A 20192-nucleotide genomic window follows, 5' to 3' on the forward strand; every position below is an offset into this window, starting at 1 on the left:
ACCCCCCAAAATCCCCCAAAATCTCCTCCCAACCAATCAGGACCCCCCAAAATCCCCCCCAAAATCCCTCTCAGCCAATCACGAACCCCCCAAAATCCCCCCCAACCAATCAAGACCCCCCAAAATCCCTCTCAGCCAATTAAGACCCCCCAAAAATCCCCTCCCAACCAATCAAGACCCCCCAAACTCCCCCTTCACACCCCCCCCAACCCCTCCCCCCCCTCCCCGCCCGCCCCTCCCCCACCCCCTCCGCCCCTCCCTCCCCTCCCCCCCCGCGGCCCCGCCCGGATTAAGCCGCGTCCCCCACGCCCCAATTAAAAATTTGGGGGGGGGGGGGGAGGGGAGGGGAGGGGCGTGTCCGCGGGGAGGGGGTGGGGGAGGGGCGTGTCCCCCTTCGGGGACAGCGCGGGGACAGCGAGGGGACAGCGGGGACACGGCGGGCACGGCGGGGCGACAACGGAGGCGACAGCGGCGAGCGAGGAAGGAGCCGGGGTGGCCCCACCCCCCCCCGGCCCCCCCGAGGGGCGGCGCGCAGGTTTGGGGGGGAGGGGCGGCGGCAGGGAGGGGGGACCAGTATGGCCCAGTTTGGCCCAGGCCCACTGTCCCAGTATGGCCCAGTTCCCCGGTGTCACCCTGTCCCAGTTTGCCCCAGTTCCCGGTGTCACCCTGTCCCAGTTTGGCCCAGTTCCCAGTTTGACCCCATCCCCGTTTGTCCCAGTATGGCCCAGTTCCCCGGTGTCACCCTGTCCCAGTTTGCCCCAGTTGCCGGTGTCACCCTGTCCCAGTTTGGCCCAGTCCCACTGTCCCAGTTTAGCCCAGTTCCCAGTTTGACCCTGTCCCAGTTTAGCCCAGTTCCCAGTTTGACCCTGTCCCAGTTTGTCCCAGTTCCCTGGTGTCACCCTGTCCCAGTTTGGCCCCAGTTCCCAGTTTGACCCTGTCCCAGTTTGGCCCAGTCCCACTGTCCCAGTTTGGCCCAGTTCCCAGTTTGACCCTGTCCCAGTTTGTCCCAGTTCCCGGTGTCACCCTGTCCCAGTATGGCACCAGTTCCCAGTTTGACCCCATCCCAGTTTGTCCCAGTTTGACCCTGTCCCAGTTTGGCCCCAGTTCCTGGTTTGGCCCCATCCCAGTATGGCCCAGTTTGTCCCAGTTCCCCGGTGTCACCCTGTCCCAGTTTGCCCCAGTCCCCAGTTTAACCCCATCCCAGTTTGTCCCAGTTTGACCCTGTCCCAGTTTGGCCCAGTTCCCACTGTCACCCTGTCCCAGTTTGTCCCAGTTTGTCCCGGTGTCACTCTGTCCCAGTTTGTCCCAGTTCCCGCTGTCACCCTGTCCCAGTTTGTCCCAGTTTGTCCCGGTGTCACCCTGTCCCAGTTTGGCCCAGGCCCACTGTCCCAGTATGGCCCAGTTCCCTGGTGTCACCCTGTCCCAGTTTGGCCCAGTTTGACCCTGTCCCAGTATGGCCCAGTTCCCAGTTTGACCCTGTCCCAGTATGGCCCAGTTCCCGGTGTCACCCTGTCCCAGTATGGCCCAGTTTGACCCATTCCAAGGTCCCAGTTGGTCCCAGTTCCCCCGTGTCACCCTGTCCCAGTTTGGCCCAGTCCCCGTTTGACCCTGTCCCAGTATGGCCCAGTCCCAGTTTGACCCTGTCCCAGTTTGACCCTGTCCCAGTATGGCCCAGTTCCCCGTCACCCTGTCCCAGTTTGGCCCAGTCCCAGTTTGACCCTGTCCCAGTATGTCCCAGTTCCCCCTGTCACCCTGTCCCAGTTTGTCCCAATTTGACCCAGTCCCAGAGTCCCAGTTTGGCCCAGTTCCCAGTTTGACCCTATCCCAGTATGGCCCAGTTTGACCCAGTCCAAGGTCCCAGTTGGTCCCAGTTCCCGGTGTCACCCTGTCCCAGTTTGGCCAGTTTATCCCAGTCCCAGTTTGGCCCAGTTTAGCCCCAGTTCCTGGTGTCTCTTCTCTCCCAGTTTGGCCCCAGTTCCTTGTGTCACCCAGTCCCAGTTTGTCCCAGTTTGTCCCAGTGTCCTCTTCCAGTTGGTCCCAGCTGGTCCCAGTTTGTCCCAGTCCATCCCAGCTGGTCCCAGTTCATCCCAGTCCCAGTTCCACTCTCCCAGTCCATCCCAGCTGGTCCCAGTTCATCCCAGTCCCAGTTCCACTCTCCCAGTCCATCCCAGTCCATCCCAGTTTGTCCCAGTCCCAGTTCCACTCTCCCAGTTTGTCCCAGTCCATCCCAGTTCATCCCAGTCCCAGTTCCACTCTCCCAGTCCATCCCAGTTGGTCCCAGTTCATCCCAGTCCCAGTTCCACTCTCCCAGTCCATCCCAGTTCATCCCAGTTTGTCCCAGTCCCAGTTCCACTCTCCCAGTTTGTCCCAGTCCATCCCAGTTCATCCCAGTCCCAGTTCCACTCTCCCAGTCCATCCCAGTTTGTCCCAGTCCCAGTTCCACTCTCCCAGTCCATCCCAGTTTGTCCCAGTCCCAGTTCCACTCTCCCAGTCCATCCCAGTCCATCCCAGTTCATCCCAGTCCCAGTTCCACTCTCCCAGTTTGTCCCAGTCCATCCCAGTCCATCCCAGTTTGTCCCAGTCCCAGTTCCACTCTCCCAGTTTGTCCCAGTCCATCCCAGTTTGTCCCAGTCCCTCCCTGGTTCCGGTTCCCACGGGAAAGGGGCGGGGCCAATTTCTGGTGGGCGGGGCCTGGAGCCAAACTGGGAACCCAAACTGGGAACTCCAGATTTGAACTGGGAACCCAAACCCAAACTGGGAACCCAAACTGGGAACCCAGCCCCAAACTGGGAACCCAAACTGGGAGCTCCAGATTTGAACTGGGAACCCAAACTGGGAACTGAACCCCAAACTGGGAACTCCAGATTTGAACTGGGAACTCAAACTGGGAACCCAGCCCCAAACTGGGAACCCAAACTGGGAACTCCAGATTTGAACTGGGAACTCAAACTGGGAACTGAACCCCAAACTGGGAACTCCAGATTTGAACTGGGAACCCAAACTGGGAACTGAACCCCAAACTGGGAACTCCAGATTTGAACTGGGAACTCAAACTGGGAACCCAGCCCCAAACTGGGAACCCAACCCCAAACTGGGACCTGAATCCCAAACTGGGAACCCAAACTGGGAACTCCAGATTTGAACTGGGACCCCAAACTGGGAACTGAACCCCAAACTGGGAACTCCAGATTTGAACTGGGAACTCAAACTGGGAACCCAGCCCCAAACTGGGAACCCCAAAGTGGGACCCCAAACTGGGAACCCAGCCCCAAACTGGGAACCCAGCCCCAAACTGGGAGCCCAGCCCCAAACTGGGAACCCAAACTGGGACCTCAACCCCAAACTGGGAACCCAAACTGGGACCTCAACCCCAAACTGGGACCTGAACCCCAAAGTGGGACCCCAAAGTGGGACCTCAAATTGGGACCTCAACCCCAAACTGGGATCCCAAACTGGGAACCTAAACTGGGAACTCAATCCAAACTGGGACCCCAAACTGGGAACCTGAATCCCAAAGTGGGAACCCAAACTGGGAACCCAACCTCAAACTGGGATCCCAAACTGGGAACCCAAACTGGGAACCCAAACTGGGAACTCCAGATCTGAACTGGGACCTCAAACTGGGAAGCCAGCCCCAAACTGGGAACCCAGCCCCAAACTGGGAGCCCAAACTGGGAGCCCAAACTGGGAACTCCAAACTTCGAACAGGGACCTCAAACTGGGAGCCCAAACTGGGACCCCAACCCCAAACTGGGACCCCAAACTGGGAACTCCAGATTTGAACTGGGACCTCAAACTGGGACCCCAACCCCAAACTGGGACCTGAGCCCCAAACTGGGACCCCAACCCCAAACTGGGACCTGAGCCCCAAACTGGGAGCCCAACCCCAAACTAGGAACCCAAACTGGGACCTCAAACTGGGACCGAACTCCAAACTGGGAATCCAAACTGGGACCTGAACCCCAAACTGGGAACCCAAACCCAAACTGGGAATTCAAACTGGGAACTCCAGATTCGAACTGGGACCTCAAACTGGGAGCCCAAACTGGGACCCCAATCCCAAACTGGGACCCCAAACTCGGACCCCAATCCCAAACTGGGACCCCAAACTGGGAGCCCAAACTGGGAACCCAACCCCAAACTGGGAGCCCAAACTGGGAACCCAACCCCAAACTGGGAGCCCAAATTGGGATCCCAATCCCAAACTGGGAACCCAAACTGGGAACCCAAACTGGGAACCCAACCCCAAACTGGGACACCAAACTGGGAACCCAAACGGGGAACCCAATCCAAACTGGGATCCCAAACTGGGACCTGAGCCCCAAACTGGGACCCCAAACTGGGATCCCAAACTGGGAACCCAAACTGGGAACCCAAACGGGGAACCCAATCCAAACTGGGATCCCAAACTGGGATCCCAAACTGGGAACCCAAACTGGGAACCCAATCCAAACTGGGATCCCAAACTGGGAACCCAAACTGGGAACCCAAACTGGGAACCCAAACTGGGACCTGGGCCCCAAACTGGGAACCCCAAAGTGGGACCCCAAACTGGGAACCCAACCCCAAACTGGGAATCCAACCCCAAACTGGGACCTGAGCCCCAAACTGGGAGCCCAAACTGGGACCTCAACCCCAAACTGGGACCCCAAACTGGGAACCCAACCCCAAACTGGGAACCCAACTCCAAACTGGGAACCCAACCCCAAACTGGGAACCCAACTCCAAACTGGGAACCCAACCCCAAACTGGGAACCCAACCCCATACTGGGACCTGAGCCCCAAACTGGGACCCCAAACTGGGAACCCAACCCCAAACTGGGAGCCCAAACTGGGAGCCCGGGCTGGCCCCGCCCCCGGTCAGGCCCCGCCCCTTTCCCGTCGGCCCCCGCGGGGTCCCCGCAGGTCACCGAGCCCCGGGCCGGGGTGGGGGCGGGGCGGGGCGGCGCCCGCTAATTAGGGCCGCTAATTAAGGCCAATTAACGCCCTCGTTAATGGGCCCCAACGGGTTGGGCCCGATGACGTCACCGTTGCGAAAGGGCCCCTATGGGGCGGGGGGGGAGGGGAAGGGGGGGAGAACCTGGAATGACCCGAAATGACCCGAAAATGGCCCAAAAATGGCCGAAATGACCCCAAAATGGCCGAAAGTGACCCCAAAATACCAAAAAAAACCCCCAAAATTACCCCAAAATGGCCAAAAGTGACCCGAAATTACAAAAAAATACCCCAAAATGATCCCAAAATGACCCCAAAATGGCCAAAAGTGACCCCAAAATACAAAAAATACCCCAAAATGATCCCAAAATGACCCAAAAATGACCCAAAAATACCGGAAATGACCCCAAAATGGCCAAAAGTGACCCGAAAATACAAAAAATACCCCAAAATGATCCCAAAACTACGTAAAAATGACCCAAAAATGCCCAAAATGACCCCAAAATGGCCAAAAGTGACCCCAAAATACAAAAAATACCCCAAAATGATCCCAAAACTACGTAAAAATGACCAAAAAATGCCTAAAATAACCACAAAATGGCCAAAAGTGACCCCAAAATACAAAAAAAAACCCCCAAAATTACCCCAAAATGGCCAAAAGTGACCCGAAAATACAAAAAAATACCCCAAAATGATCCCAAAATGACCCCAAAATGGCCAAAAGTGACCCCAAATTACCAAAAAATACCCCAATATGATCCCAAAATTACCCCAAAATGGCCAAAAGTGACCCCAAAATACCAAAAATACCCCAAAATGATCCCCAAATGGCCAAAAGTGACCCGAAAATACAAAAAAATACCCCAAAATGATCCCAAAATGGCTAAAAGTGACCCCAAAATAGCCCAAATACCCCAAAATGATCCCAAAATACCACAAAATGATCCCAAAGTGACCAAAAATTACCCAAAATACCAAAAATTATCCCAAAATGGCCAAAAATGACCCCAAAATACCAAAAATACCCCCAAACAATCCCAAAATCCCTAAAAATAAGGCAAAATTAGCCAAAATTATCCCAAGCCCACCAAAAATGACCCCAAAATACCCCAAAGTGCCCCAAAATTATCCCAAAATGGCCAAAAATGACCCAAAATACAAAAAAATACCCCAAAATAATCCCAAAATGACAAAAAATGACCCCAAAATACAAAAAAACCCACAAAATGAACCTAAAATGACCAAAAATTATCCCAAAATACCCCAAATGCCACAAAATTATCTCAAAATGACCAAAAATTACTCCAAAATACCACAAAATGATCCCAAAATCCCCCAAAATACAAAAAAATACCCCAAAATTCTCCCAAAAAGACAAAAAATTACCCAAAAATCCCCCAAAATGATCCCAAAATCCAAAAAATTTCTGCAAAATATCACAAAATTATCCCAAAATGACCAAATATGACCCCAAAAGACCCAAAAATGATCTCAAACTCCCCAAATGACCCCAAAATTATCCCAACATCCCCAAAAATTGCCCCAAAATGCAAAAAAAAATCCCAAAATGACAAAAAATGACCCCAAAATACAAAAAAACCCAAAATTATCCCAAAAAGATCAAAAATCATCCCAAAATCCCCAAACGACCCCAAAATACCAAAAATTGTTCCTAAAATCCCTAAAATTGATACTGAAATGACCCCAAAATGACCCCAAAATATCCAAAAATGATCCTAAAATGACCTAAAAATTGACCCAAATACCTAAAAATTACCCCAACTCCCCAAAAATGCCCCAAAATGATCCCAAATCGACCCTAAACTCCCTAAAAATGACCCCAAAAACCTCCAAATCTCCCCAAAATGACCCCAAATCCCCCAAATTGACCCCAAATCCCCCAAATTTACCCAAAACTCTTAAAAATATTATCCCAAACTCTACAAAAATTACCCCAAACCACCCCAAAAATGACCCCAAAATCCCCAAAAAATGACCCAAAACTGCTCAAAATTGAGCCCAAACTCCCCAAAATGACCCCAAAATTATCTCAAAATCCCCAAATCGTCCCAAGCTCCCAAAAATGACCCCAAATCTCCCCCAAATGCCACTGAAATGACCCCAAAAGACCCCAAAAAACCGAAATGTCCTCAAAATTACCCAAAATCTCTCAGATTGACCCAAAATTCTACAAAAATAACCCCAAATCCTCAAAATTGACCCCAAATCGACCCCAAACTCGCCAAAAATGACCCAAAATCCTCAAAATTGACCCCAAATCGACCCCAAACTCGCCAAAAATGACCCCAAAAAGAACCCAAACTCCCCCAAATAACCCAAAAATTAAAAAAAAATCCCAAACTCCTCAAAACTCCCCCAAAATCCCCCCAAAATGACCCAAAATTCCTGAAAATTATCCCAAGTCCCAAAAATTACCCTAAAATCCCCAAAAATGACCCCCAAGTCCCCAAAGCTCCCCCCAAATCCCCCAAAATGACCCAAAATCCCCGAAAATGACCCCAAAATCCCCAAAGCCCCCAAAATATGCCCCAAATCCCCCCAAAAGGACCCAAAATCCCCAAAAATTAGGCCAAACTCCCCCAAAATTACCCCAAACTCCCCCAAAATGACCCCAAAATCCCCCAAAGTGACCCAAAATCCCCAAAACTCCCCCCAAATCCCCAAAATTACCCCAAACTCCCCCAAAATGGCCCCAAAATCCCCCAAAAGTGACCCAAAAATCCCTGAAAATTACCCCAAAATTCCACAAAATTACCCCAAATTCCCCGAAAATGACCCGAAATCCGCGAAAATGACCCCAAAATCCCCCCCAAAATGACCCGAATTTACCCAAAATGATCCAAAACCCCCGAAAATCACCCCAAATTTACCCAAAATCCCCCAAATTCCCCGAGCTGACCCCAAATTTTCGGCTCCGCCCCCCAGCGGCGATGACGTGGCGCCCCCTGGCGGCCCCCGCGGCGCACCTGGCGGGGACCCTGGCGCTGCTGCTGGGGACAGGTGAGGGACACTGGGGACAGGTGAGGGACACTGGGGACAGGTGAGGGGACAATGGGGACAGGTGAGGGGACAATGGGGACAGGTGAGGGACACTGGGGACAGGTGAGGGACACTGGGGACAGGTGAGGGGACAATGGGGACAGGTGAGGGACACTGGGGACAGGTGAGGGGACACTGAGGGGACATTGGGGACACTGGGGACCCTGGCGCTGCTGCTGGGGACAGGTGAGGGGACATTGGGGACATTGGGGACAGGTGAGGGGACAATGGGGACACTGGGGACAGGTGAGGGGACAGGGGGGGACACTGGGGACACTGGGGACACTGGGGACATTGGGGACATTGGGGACCCTGGCGCTGCTGCTGGGGACAGGTGAGGGGACACTGGGGACAGGTGAGGGACGCTGGGGACAGGTGAGGGGACAGGAGGGACAGGTGAGGGGACAGGGGGGACATTGGGGACACTGAGGGGACACTGGGGACAATGGGGACATTGGGGACACTGGGGACAGGTGAGGGACAGGGGGGACACAGGGGGGACACGGGGGGACACAGGGGGGACATTGGGGGGACACTGGGGGCATTGGGGACCCTGGCGCTGCTGCTGGGGACAGGTGAGGGGACACTGGGGGGGGGGACAGGGGGGACATTGGGGACACTGAGGGCACACTGAGGGGACAGGGGGGACAGGTGAGGGGTGCCACAGAGGTGACAGCAGGTAACAGCGCTGTCTCTGGTCATTGTCCCCACAGTGACACAGGTGACACTGACAGGTGACAGGTGACACAGGTGTCTGTTTCCTGTCCCCACAGTGGCACAGGTGACAGGTGACACGCGTGTGGTGGGCGGTCACGCGTGCATTCCGCACTCGCAGCCCTGGCAGGTGGCACAGGTGTCACTGACAGGTGACACTGACAGGTGACACAGGTGTCTGTTCATTGTCCCCACAGTGGCACAGGTGACACAGGTGACACTGACAGGTGTGACATATCTCTATTTCCTGTCCCCACAGTGGCACAGGTGACAGGTGACACAGGTGACACAGACAGGTGACATTGACAGGTGACAGGTCTCTCTGATGTCCCCACAGTGGCACAGGTGACAGGTGACACGCGTGTGGTGGGCGGTCACGCGTGTGCCGCACTCGCAGCCCTGGCAGGTGGCACAGGTGACACTGACAGGTGACAGGTGACACTGACAGGTGACACAGGTGACACTGACAGGTGACATTGACAGGTGACACTGACAGGTGACACAGGTGACACTGACAGGTGACATTGACAGGTGACACTGACAGGTGACACAGGTGTCTGTTCATTGTCCCCACAGTGGCACAGGTGACACAGACAGGTGACACAGGTGACACTGACAGGTCTCTCATCATTCTCCCCGCAGTGGCACAGGTGACAGGTGACACGCGTGTCGTTGGCGGTCACGCGTGTGTCCCGCACTCGCAGCCCTGGCAGGTGGCCGTGCTGGACATGTACAAGCTGTACTGCGGGGGCGTGCTGGTGGCACCGCGCTGGGTGGTGACCGCCGCGCACTGCACCACGCCCGGGTAAGGCACACCTGGGTAAGGACACACCTGGGCACACCTGGGGACAGCTGGCACACCTGGGGACAGCTGGGGACACCTGGGGACAGCTGGGTACACTTGGCACACCTGGCACGCTCACAGCAGTGCTGGTGGCACCGCGCTGGGTGGTGACCGCGGCGCTCTGCACCACGCCCGGGTAAGGCACAGCTGGGTAAGGACACAGCTGGGCACACCTGGGGACACCTGGGGACAGCTGGCACACCTGGGGACAGCTGGGGACACCTGGGGACACACCTGGGCACACCTGGGGACACCTGGCACACCTGGGGACAGCTGGGGACACCTGGGGACACCTGGGGACATTGGGGACAGCTGGGGACACCTGGGGACACCTGGCACACCTGGGGACACCTGGGGACAGCTGGGGACAGCTGGGGACACCTGGGGACACCTGGGGACACACCTGGGCACACCTGGGGACACCTGGCACACCTGGGGACACCTGGGGACACCTGGGGACACACCTGGGGACAGCTGGGGACAGCTGGGAACACACCTGGGGACACCTGGCACACCTGGGGACGCCTGGCACACCTGGCACACCTGGGGACGCCTGGCACACCTGGCACACCTGGGGACACACAGGTCCCACACCTGTCCCTACCTGTTCCCACTTTTCCCCATCTGTCCCACACCTGTCCCTGCCCCCCTGTTCCTCACCTGTCCCTCACCTGTCCCCACGTGTCCCCAGGGTGACCACGGTGGCGCTGGGCAAGCACCGGCTGTACACGCGCGAGGCGGGCGAGCAGCGCCGCATGGTGGCCCGCATGGTGTCCCTCAGGTGTCCCTCCTCCCTCCATGTGTCCCCCATGTCCCTCAGATGTCCCTCAGATGTCCCTCAGATGTCCCTCAGGTGTCTCTCAGGTGTTCCTATCCCTGTCCCTGTCCCCTCCATGTGTCCCCCATGTCCCTCAGATGTCCCTCAGGTGTCTCTCAGGTGTTCCTCACCTGTCCCACACCTGTCCCACCTGTCCTGTCCCCTCCATGTGTCCCCCATGTCCCTCAGATGTCCCTCAGATGTCCCTCAGGTGTCCCTCAGGTGTCCCACACCTGTTCCTATCCCTGTCCCTGTCCCCTTCATGTGTCCCCCCTGTCCCTCAGGGGTTCCTCAGGAGTCCCTCAGATGTTCCTCCATGTGTCCCCCATGTCCCTCAGATGTCCCTCAGATGTTCCTCAGGTGTTCCACAGGTGTCCCTCAGGTGTCCCTATCCCCTCCCTGTCCCCTCCATGTGTCTCCCATGTCCCTCAGGTGTCCCTCAGGTGTTCCTCACCTGTCTCACCTGTCCTGTCCCCTCCATGTGTTCCCCATGTCCCTCATGTCCCTCAGATGTCCCTCAGATGTTCCCCAGATGTTCCTCAGATGTTCCTCAGGTGTCCCTCACATATTCCCCATGTCCCTCAGATGTTCCTCAGATGTTCCTCAGGTGTCCCTCACATGTTCCTCAGATGTTCCTCAGATGTTCCTCAGGTGTCCCTCACATGTTCCTCAGATGTTCCTCAGATGTTCCTCAGGTGTCCCTCACATATTCCCCATGTCCCTCAGATGTTCCTCAGGTGTCCCTCACATGTTCCTCAGGTGTTCCTCAGATGTTCCTCAGATGTTCCTCAGGTGTTCCTCAGGTGTTCCTCAGATGTTCCTCAGGTGTCCCTCACATGTTCCTCAGGTGTTCCTCAGATGTTCCTCAGGTGTTCCTCAGGTGTTCCTCAGATGTTCCTCAGGTGTCCCTCACATGTTCCTCAGGTGTTCCTCAGATGTTCCTCAGGTGTTCCTCAGATGTTCCTCAGATGTTCCTCAGGTGTTCCCCATGTCCCTCACCTGTCCCCACGTGTCCCCAGGGTGACCACAGTGGCGCTGGGCAAGCACCGGCTGTACGCGCGCGAGGTGGGCGAGCAGCGCCGCATGGTGGCCCTCAGGTGTCCCTCAGGTGTCCCTCAGGTGTTCCTCACCTGTCCCTGTCCCCTCCATGTGTCTCCCATGTCCCTCAGGTGTTCCTCAGGTGTTCCACGCCTGTCTCACACCTGTCCTGTCCCCTCCATGCGTTCCCCATGTCCCTCAGGTGTTCCTCAGGTGTCCCTCAGGTGTTCCTTAGGTGTTCCTCACCTGTCTCTCACCTGTCCCTCAGGTGTTCCACCGGTGTTCCTCAGATGTTCTTCACCTGTCCCTCACCTGTCCCAGTCCCTGTCCCCCATGTCCCTCAGGTGTCCCTCAGATGTCCCTCAGATGTTCCTCAGGTGTTCCACAGGTGTCCCACACCTGTTCCTATCCCCGTCCCTGTCCCCTCCATGTGTCTCCCATGTCCTTCAGGTGTTCCTCAGGTGTTCCTCACCTGTCTCACCTGTCCCTGTCCCCTCCATGCGTTCCCCATGTTCCTCAGGTGTCCCTCAGATGTCCCTCGGATGTCCCTCAGATGTTCCTCAGGTGTCCCTCAGATGTCCCTCAGATGTTCCCCATGTCCCTCAGATGTTCCTCAGATGTTCCTCAGGTGTCCCTCACATGTTCCTCGGATGTTCCTCAGATGTTCCTCAGGTGTCCCTCACATGTTCCCCATGTCCCTCAGATGTTCCTCAGATGTTCCTCAGGTGTCCCTCACATGTTCCTCAGATGTTCCTCAGATATTCCTCAGGTGTTCCTCACATGTCCCTCAGATGTTCCTCAGATGTTCCTCAGATGTCCCTCACATATTCCCCATGTCCCTCAGATGTTCCTCAGGTGTTCCTCAGGTGTCCCTCACATGTTCCTCACATGTTCCTCAGATGTTCCTCAGGTGTTCCCCATGTCCCTCACCTGTCCCCACGTGTCCCCAGGGTGACCACAGTGGCGCTGGGCAAGCACCGGCTGTACGCGCGCGAGGCGGGCGAGCAGCGCCGCATGGTGGCCCGCATGGTGGCCCACCCGGGCTACGACCCGTCCACCAAGGACAACGACATCATGCTGCTCAAGCTGCTGGCCCCCGCCGCCATCTCGGCCCGCGTCCGGCCCATCCCGGTGGCCTCGTGCCTGCCCCGGCCCGGCACCGCCTGCGTCACCTCGGGCTGGGGGGCCACCACCTCCCCCGAAGGTAGGGCAGGGGGCGCGGCCGGGGGGGGTCTGGGCACCTCGTGGGCACCTCGTGGGCATCTTGTGGGCACCTCGTGGTCATTCGGGGCATCTCGTGGTCATTCGGGGCATCTCGTGGTCATCTCATGGTCATTTGGGTCTCTCCATGGTCATCTCGTGGTCATTTGGGTCTCCTTGTGGGCACCTCGTGGTCATCTTGTGGTCATTTGGGTCTCCTTGTGGTCATTTGGGTCTCCTTGTGGTCACCTCATGGTCATTTGGGGCACCTCGTGGTCATTTGGGTCTCTTCATGGTCATCTCATGGTCATTTGGATCTCCTCGTGGGCACCTTGTGGGCATCTAGGGCTCCTCGTGGTCATCTTGTGGTCATTGTGGGCACCTCGTGGTCATTGTGGGCACCTCATGGTCATTTGGGGCATCTCGTGGTCATCTGGGGCACCTTGTGGTCATCTCATGGTCATTTGGGTCTCCTTGTGGGCACTTGGGGCCACTCGTGGTCATCTTGTGGGCATCTCGTGGTCATTTGGGTCTCCTCGTGGTCATCTTGTGGTCATCTTGTGGTCACCTTGTGGTCATTTGGGTCTCCTCATGGGCACCTTGTGGGCATCTCGTGGTCATTTGGGTCTCTCCATGGTCATCTCGTGGTCATTTGGGGCACCTCATGGTCATTTGGGTCTCCTTGTGGGCACCTCATGGGCTCCCCGTGGTCATCTTGTGGGCATCTCGTGGTCATTTGGGTCTCCTCATGGTCATTTGGGTCTCCTTGTGGTCATCTTGTGGTCATGTGGGTCGCCTTGTGGTCATCTGGGGCACCTCGTGGTCATTTGGGTCGCCTTGTGGGCACTTTGTGGGCATTTGGGTCTCCTTGTGGTCATTTGAGGCACCTTGTGGTCATCTCGTGGTCATTGGGGTCTCTCCATGGTCATCTCGTGGTCATTTGGGGCACCTCGTGGTCATTTGGATCTCCTTGTGGTCATTTGGGTCTCCTCGTGGTCATCTTGTTAACATCTGGGACATCTCATGGTCATTTGGGTCTCTCCATGGTCATCTCGTGGTCATCTGGGTCTCCTCATGGATATTTGGATCTCCTTGTGGTCATCTTGTGGGCACCTCGTGGTCATTTGGGGCACCTTGTGGTCATCTGGGTCTCCTTGTAGGCACCTCATGGGCATTTGAGTCTCCTTGTGGTCATCTTGTGGTCATCTGGGACATCTTGTGGTCATTTCTGTCTCCTTGTGGTCATCTTGTGGTCATCTGGGACATCTTGTGGCCATCTGGATCACCTCATGGTCACTTTGGTCTCCTTGTGGTCACTCAGGGTCACTCAGGGTCACTCGGTGTCCCGCAGTGACGTACCCCGAGTGCTGCAGTGTGTCACTGTCCCCCATGGTCACTCAGTGGTTATTCATTGGTCTCTCAGTGGTCAGTCACTGGTCAGTGGTCACTCAGTGGTCACTCAGTGGTCAGTGGTCTCTCAGGGTCACTCAGTGGTCACTCCGTGGTCAGTGGTCAGTGGTCACTCCGTGTCCCCGCAGTGACGTACCCCGAGGTGCTGCAGTGTGTCACTGTCCCCCATGGTCACTCAGTGGTTATTCATTGGTTATCCATTGGTTATTCATTGGTCACTCAGTGCTCAGTGGTCAGTGGTCACTCAGTGGTCACTCAGTGGTCACTCAGGGTCACTCAGGGTCACTCCATGTCCCCGCAGTGACGTACCCCGAGGTGCTGCAGTGTGTCACTGTCCCGCATGGTCACTCAGTGGTCACTCAGTGATCACTCAGTGCTCAGTGGTCACTCAGTGGTTATTCATTGGTTATCCATTGGTTATTCATTGGTCACTCAGTGCTCAGTGGTCACTCAGTGGTCACTCAGTGGTCACTCAGTGGTCACTCAGGGTCACTCAGGGTCACTCGGTGTCCCCGCAGTGACGTACCCCGAGGTGCTGCAGTGTGTCACTGTCCCCCATGGTCACTCACTGGTCACTCAGTGGTTATTCATTGGTTATCCATTGGTCTGTCACTGGTCACTCAGTGGTCAGTGGTCACTCAGTGGTCACTCAGTGGTCACTCAGTGGTCACTCAGTGGTCACTCCATGTCCCCACAGTGACGTACCCCGAGGTGCTGCAGTGTGTCAACGTCACGCTCTTCTCCCCGGCCGAGTGCCGCAGTTTCTACCCCGGCTCCATCACCGACAACATGATCTGTGCCGGGCACCTGCAGGGAGGGCGGGACTCCTGCCAGGTACTGAGGGGACACACCTGGGGACACACCTGGGGACAGCTGGGACACAGCTGGGGACACACCTGGGGACAGCTGGGGACACTGGGGACATTGGGGACACACCTGGGACACCTGCAGGGAGGGCGGGACTCCTGCCAGGTATGGGGACACACCTGGGGACACACCTGGGGACACCTGGGGACACCTGGGGACACTGGGGACACACCTGGGACACCTGGGGACACCTGCAGGGAGGGCGGGACTCCTGCCAGGTACTGAGGGGACACTGGGGACACACCTGGGGACACCTGGGGACACTGGGGACACTGGGGACACTGGGGACACCTGCAGGGAGGGCGGGACTCCTGCCAGGTATGGGGACACACCTGGGGACACTGGGGACACACCTGGGGACACACCTGGGGACACTGGGGACATTGGGGACACACCTGGGGACAGCTGGGGACACACCTGGGGACACACCTGGGGACACTGGGGACATTGGGGACACCTTCAGGGAGGGTGGGACTCCTGCCAGGTACTGAGGGGACACTGGGGACACACCTGGGGACATTGGGGACACTGGGGACACTGGGGACACTGGGGACACCTGGGGACATTGGGGACATTGGGGACACACCTGGGGACACTGGGGGGACATTGGGGACACACCTGGGACACCTGCAGGGAGGGCGGGACTCCTGCCAGGTATGGGGACACACCTGGGGACACCTGGGGACATTGGGGACACACCTGGGGACACTGGGGACACACCTGGGACACCTGGGGACACCTGCAGGGAGGGCGGGACTCCTGCCAGGTACTGAGGGGACACACCTGGGACACACCTGGGGACAGCTGGGACACAGCTGGGGACACACCTGGGGACAGCTGGGGACACTGGGGACATTGGGGACACACCTGGGACACCTGCAGGGAGGGCGGGACTCCTGCCAGGTATGGGGACACACCTGGGGACACTGGGGACATTGGGGACACACCTGGGGACACACCTGGGGACATTGGGGACACACCTGGGGACAGCTGGGGACACACCTGGGGACACTGGGGACACACCTGGGGACAGCTGGGACACACCTGGGGACACACCTGGGGACATTGGGGACACACCTGGGGACACTGGGGACATTGGGGACACCTGGGGACATTGGGGACATTGGGGACACTGGGGGGATTGGGGACATTGGGGACACTGGGGACACTGGGGACACTGGGGACACCTGCAGGGAGGGCGGGACTCCTGCCAGGTGAGGGGACACTGGGGACATTGGGGACACCTGGGGACATTGGGGACACCTGGGACATTGGGGACACAACTGGGACACTGGGGACATTGGGGACACTGGGGACACACCTGGGGACACTGGGGACACACCTGCGGACACTGGGGACACACCTGGGGACAGCTGGGGACACTGGGGACATTGGGGACACTGGGGACACTGGGGACACTGGGGACACACCTGGGGACACTGGGGACACACCTGCGGACACTGGGGACACCTGGGACACCAGGGAGGGGTCAGAGGTGCAGGACAACCTGGGTTTGGGGTCTTCAAACCCAACGAGGTCCTCCATGGGGTCACCAAACCCAACGAGGGCTTGGTTGACCCAACCCAACGGGATCCACCAAGAGTTTGACCAATCCATGGGGTCACCCAACCCAACGGGATCCACCAAGGGTTTGGCCAGCCCAAGGGGTCACCAAACCCAATGAGGTTCACCAAGGGGTCTCCAAACACAATGAGATCCACCAAGGGTTTGGCCAACCCCAGGGGTCACCAATCCCAATGAGGCCCACCAAGGGGTCACCAAAACCAATGAGATCCATCAAGGGGTGACCCAACCCAATGAGATCCACCAAGGGTTTGGCCAACCCAAGGGGTCACCAATCCCAATGAGGTCCCTCAAGGGGTCACCCAACCCAACAGGTTCACCCAACCCAATGATGTCCCCCAAGAGTTTGGCCAACCCAAGGGGTCACCAAACCCAACGAGGTCCACCAAGGGTGGGGTCCACCAACCCAACACGTTCACCCAACCCAACGAGGTCCCCCAAGAGTTTGACCAATCCATGGGGTCTCTCAACCCAGTGAGATCCACCAAGGGTTTGGCCAACCCAAGGGGTCACCAAACCCAATGAGATCCATCAAGGGGTGACCCAACCCAACGAGGTCCACCTAGGGGTCACCCAACCCAACGAGGCCCATCAAGGGGTCACCCAACCCAACGAGGCCCATCAAGGGGTCACCAAACCCAATGAGGTCCCTCAAGGGGTCACCCAACCCAACGCGTTCACCCAACCCAATGATGTCCCCCAAGAGTTTGACCAATCCATGGTGTCTCTCAACCCAATGAGGTCAGCCAAGAGTTTGGCCAACCCAAGGGCTCACCAAGCCCAACGAGATCCACCAAGGAGTCACCCAACCCAACGAGGCCCATCAAGGGTTCACCAAACCCAGTGAGGGCCACCAAGGGGTCACCAAACCCAATGAGGTCCACCAAGGGGTCACTCAACCCAACAAGGTCCACCAAAACTTTGACCAACCCAAGGGGTCACCCAACTCAACGAGGTCCACCAAGGGGTCACCCAACCCAACACGTTCACCCAACCCAATGATGTCCACCAAGGGTTTGGCCAACCCAAGGGGTCACCAAAACCAATGAGATCCACCAAGGGGTCACTCAACCTAACGAGGTCCACCAAGGGGTCGCCAAATCCAACAAGAGCTCAGTTGACCCAACCCAACAAGATCCACCAAGGAGTCACCCAACCCAACAACATCCCTCAACCCAACGGGATCCACCAAGAGTTTGACCAACCCAAGGGGTCACCCAACCCAACACGTTCACCCAACCCAACGGGATCCACCAAGGGGTCATCAAACCCGATGAGGTCCATCAAGGGGTCACCAAACCCAAGGGGATCCACCAAGGGTTTGGCCAACCCCAGGAGGGCTCGGTTGACCCCGCGGTGGTGACGCCGTCCCGCTGTCCCCTCAGGGTGACTCCGGCGGCCCCCTGGTGTGCGAGGGCACCCTGCAGGGCATCGTCTCGTGGGGCATGGAGCGCTGCGGGCAGCCGCGGCGCCCCGGCGTCTACACCAAGGTGTGCCGCTACGCCCGCTGGATCCAGGACACCATGGAGGACACCTGAGGTGGCACCCGGGGGACGCCTGAGGGACACCTGAGGTGGCATCTGAGGGACACCTGAGGGACACCTGAGCTGGCACCTGAGGTGGCATCTGAGGGGACATTAAAGATGTGCCGGGGACTCTGGGTCCGCGTGGTTCTTGTGCTCCAAAATTGGGAATTTTGGGGATTTTGGGGGATTTTGGGGTGAATTTGTTGGATTTTGAGGAGATTCCGATGGAATTTTGGGGAAATTTTAAGGGGATTTTGAGGAGATTTTGACAAAATTTTTGGGGGATTTTGGGATGAATTTGTGGGGATTTTGGGGTGATCCCGAGGGGATTTTGGAGGTTCCAGGACACCATGGAGGACACCTGGGGGACACCTGAGCTGGCACCTGAGGGACACCTGAGGGGACATTAAAGATGTGCCGGGGACTCTGGGTCCGCGTGGTTCGTGTGCTCCGACATTGGGGATTTTGGGGTGAATTTGTTGGATTTTGAGGAGATTCCGATGGAATTTTGGGGGAAATTTGAGGGAATTTTGAGGAGATTCCGAGGGAATTTTGGGGACATTCTGATGGAATTTTGGGGAAAGTTTGAGGAGATTTTGGGGAGATTTTGACAGAATTTTTGGGGGATTTTGGGATGAATTTGAGGGGATTTTGGGGAGATCCCAAGGGGATTTTGGGGGTTCCAGGACACCATGGAGGACACCTGAGGGGACATTAAAGATGTGCCGGGGACTCTGGGTCCGTGTGGTTCTTGTGCTCTGAAATTGGGGATTTTGGGGTGAATTTGTTGGATTTTGAGGATATTCCAACGGAATTTTGGGGGAAATTTGAGGGAATTTTGGAGAGATTTTGACAGAATTTTTGGGGGATTTTGGGGTGAATTTGAGGGGATTTTGGGGCTGATCCCAAGGGAATTTTGGGGATTTAAGGGTGAATTTGTTGGATTTTGAGGATATTCCGATGGGATTTTGGGGGAATTCTGAGGGGATTTTGAGGAGATTCCGAGGGAATTTTGGGGGGATTTAGAGGGGATTTTGGTGGAAATTTAAAGGGATTTTGGGGAAATTCCAAGGGAATTTTGAGGACATTCCAATGGAATTTTGGGGGGAATTTGTCGGATTTTGAGGGGATTCCCACAGAATTTTGGGGTGAATTTGAGGGAATTTTAAGGAGATTCTGACAGAATTTTGGGGAGAATTTGGGGGAATTTGAGGGGATTTTGGGGAATTGCCAAGGGGATTTTGGGGGGAATTGGAGAGAATTCGGGGGAGATTCCTAGGGAGTTTGGGTGAAATTTGTGGGGATTTTGAGGAGATTTAGAGGAAATTTTTGGGGAGAATTTGGGGGGAATTTGAGGGGATTTTGGGGAAATTCTGAGGGAATTTGGGGGGGAATTTGAGGGGAATTAGAGGAGATTTCAACAGAATTTTGGGGGGGATTTGGGGAGAATTTGTGGGAATTTTGAGGAGATTTAGAGGGAATTTGGGGGGAAATTGGACAGAAATTTGGGGGAATTGGGGAGGGAATTTGAGGGGATTTTGGGGAGAATTCTGAGGGAATTTTGGGGACATTTAGAGGGAATTTGAGGGGATTTTTTTTGAGATTCCGAGAACATTTGGGGGGGATTTAGAGGGGAAGATTCAGAAGGAATTTTGAGGGATTTTAGAAGGAATTTGGGGGGGTTTGAAAAGTTTCCGAGGGAATTTGGGGGGGGAATTTGAGGGGGTTTTGGGGAGATTTAGAGGGAATTCTGGGGGGAATTTAGGGGAGATTTTGGGGAGAATCCATGGGAATTTTGAGGAGATTTTGGGGGGATTTGGGCAGAATTCTGGGCGCAATTCAACAGAATTTTCAGAAGATTCCGAGGGAATTCTGGGGGGAATTTGAGGGAATTTTGGGGAGATTTAGAGGGAATTTTGGGGGGAAATTTGGGGGGATTTTGGTGGGGAGATTTCAAGGGGATTTAGGGGAGATTTTGGGGAGAATTTGAGGAGATTCAGAGGGAAGTTTGGGAAGATTTAGGCAGGAATTTGAGGGAATTTTGGGGAGATTCCAGGGGAATTTGGGGAGGGGGAATTTGATGGCATCCCCCAAATTCTCCACCAAATCCCCCAAAATCTCCCCAAAATCCCCCAAAATCTCCCCAAAATCCCCCAAAATCTCCCCAGATCGGCTTTTCCCGGGGTGGGGGAGGGGT

General features: G+C 56.0%; 1 protein-coding gene across 2 annotated transcripts; it reads left to right on the forward strand.

Moving 5' to 3' along the window:
* The first annotated feature begins 399 nt into the window (after positions 1 to 399).
* On the forward strand, positions 400 to 18590 carry LOC135288517 (kallikrein-14-like). Of its 2 annotated transcripts, XM_064401892.1 has the most exons (6): positions 400 to 535; positions 7882 to 7956; positions 9352 to 9514; positions 12359 to 12612; positions 14716 to 14852; positions 17855 to 18590. In XM_064401892.1, the coding sequence occupies exons 2-6, from the start codon at positions 7887 to 7889 to the stop codon at positions 18005 to 18007; spliced, it is 777 nt and encodes a 258-aa protein (XP_064257962.1). In that variant the 5' UTR covers positions 400 to 535; positions 7882 to 7886; the 3' UTR covers positions 18008 to 18590. The 2 variants fall into 2 exon arrangements, with proteins under 2 accessions (XP_064257962.1, XP_064257963.1); XM_064401893.1 differs by lacking the exons at positions 400 to 535; positions 7882 to 7956 and adding an exon at positions 8548 to 8570.
* The last annotated feature ends 1602 nt before the right edge of the window (positions 18591 to 20192 follow it).

The sequence above is a fragment of the Passer domesticus genome, chromosome 33 (assembly GCF_036417665.1).
Source record: "Passer domesticus isolate bPasDom1 chromosome 33, bPasDom1.hap1, whole genome shotgun sequence".
NCBI classification, from domain to species: Eukaryota; Metazoa; Chordata; class Aves; order Passeriformes; family Passeridae; genus Passer; species Passer domesticus.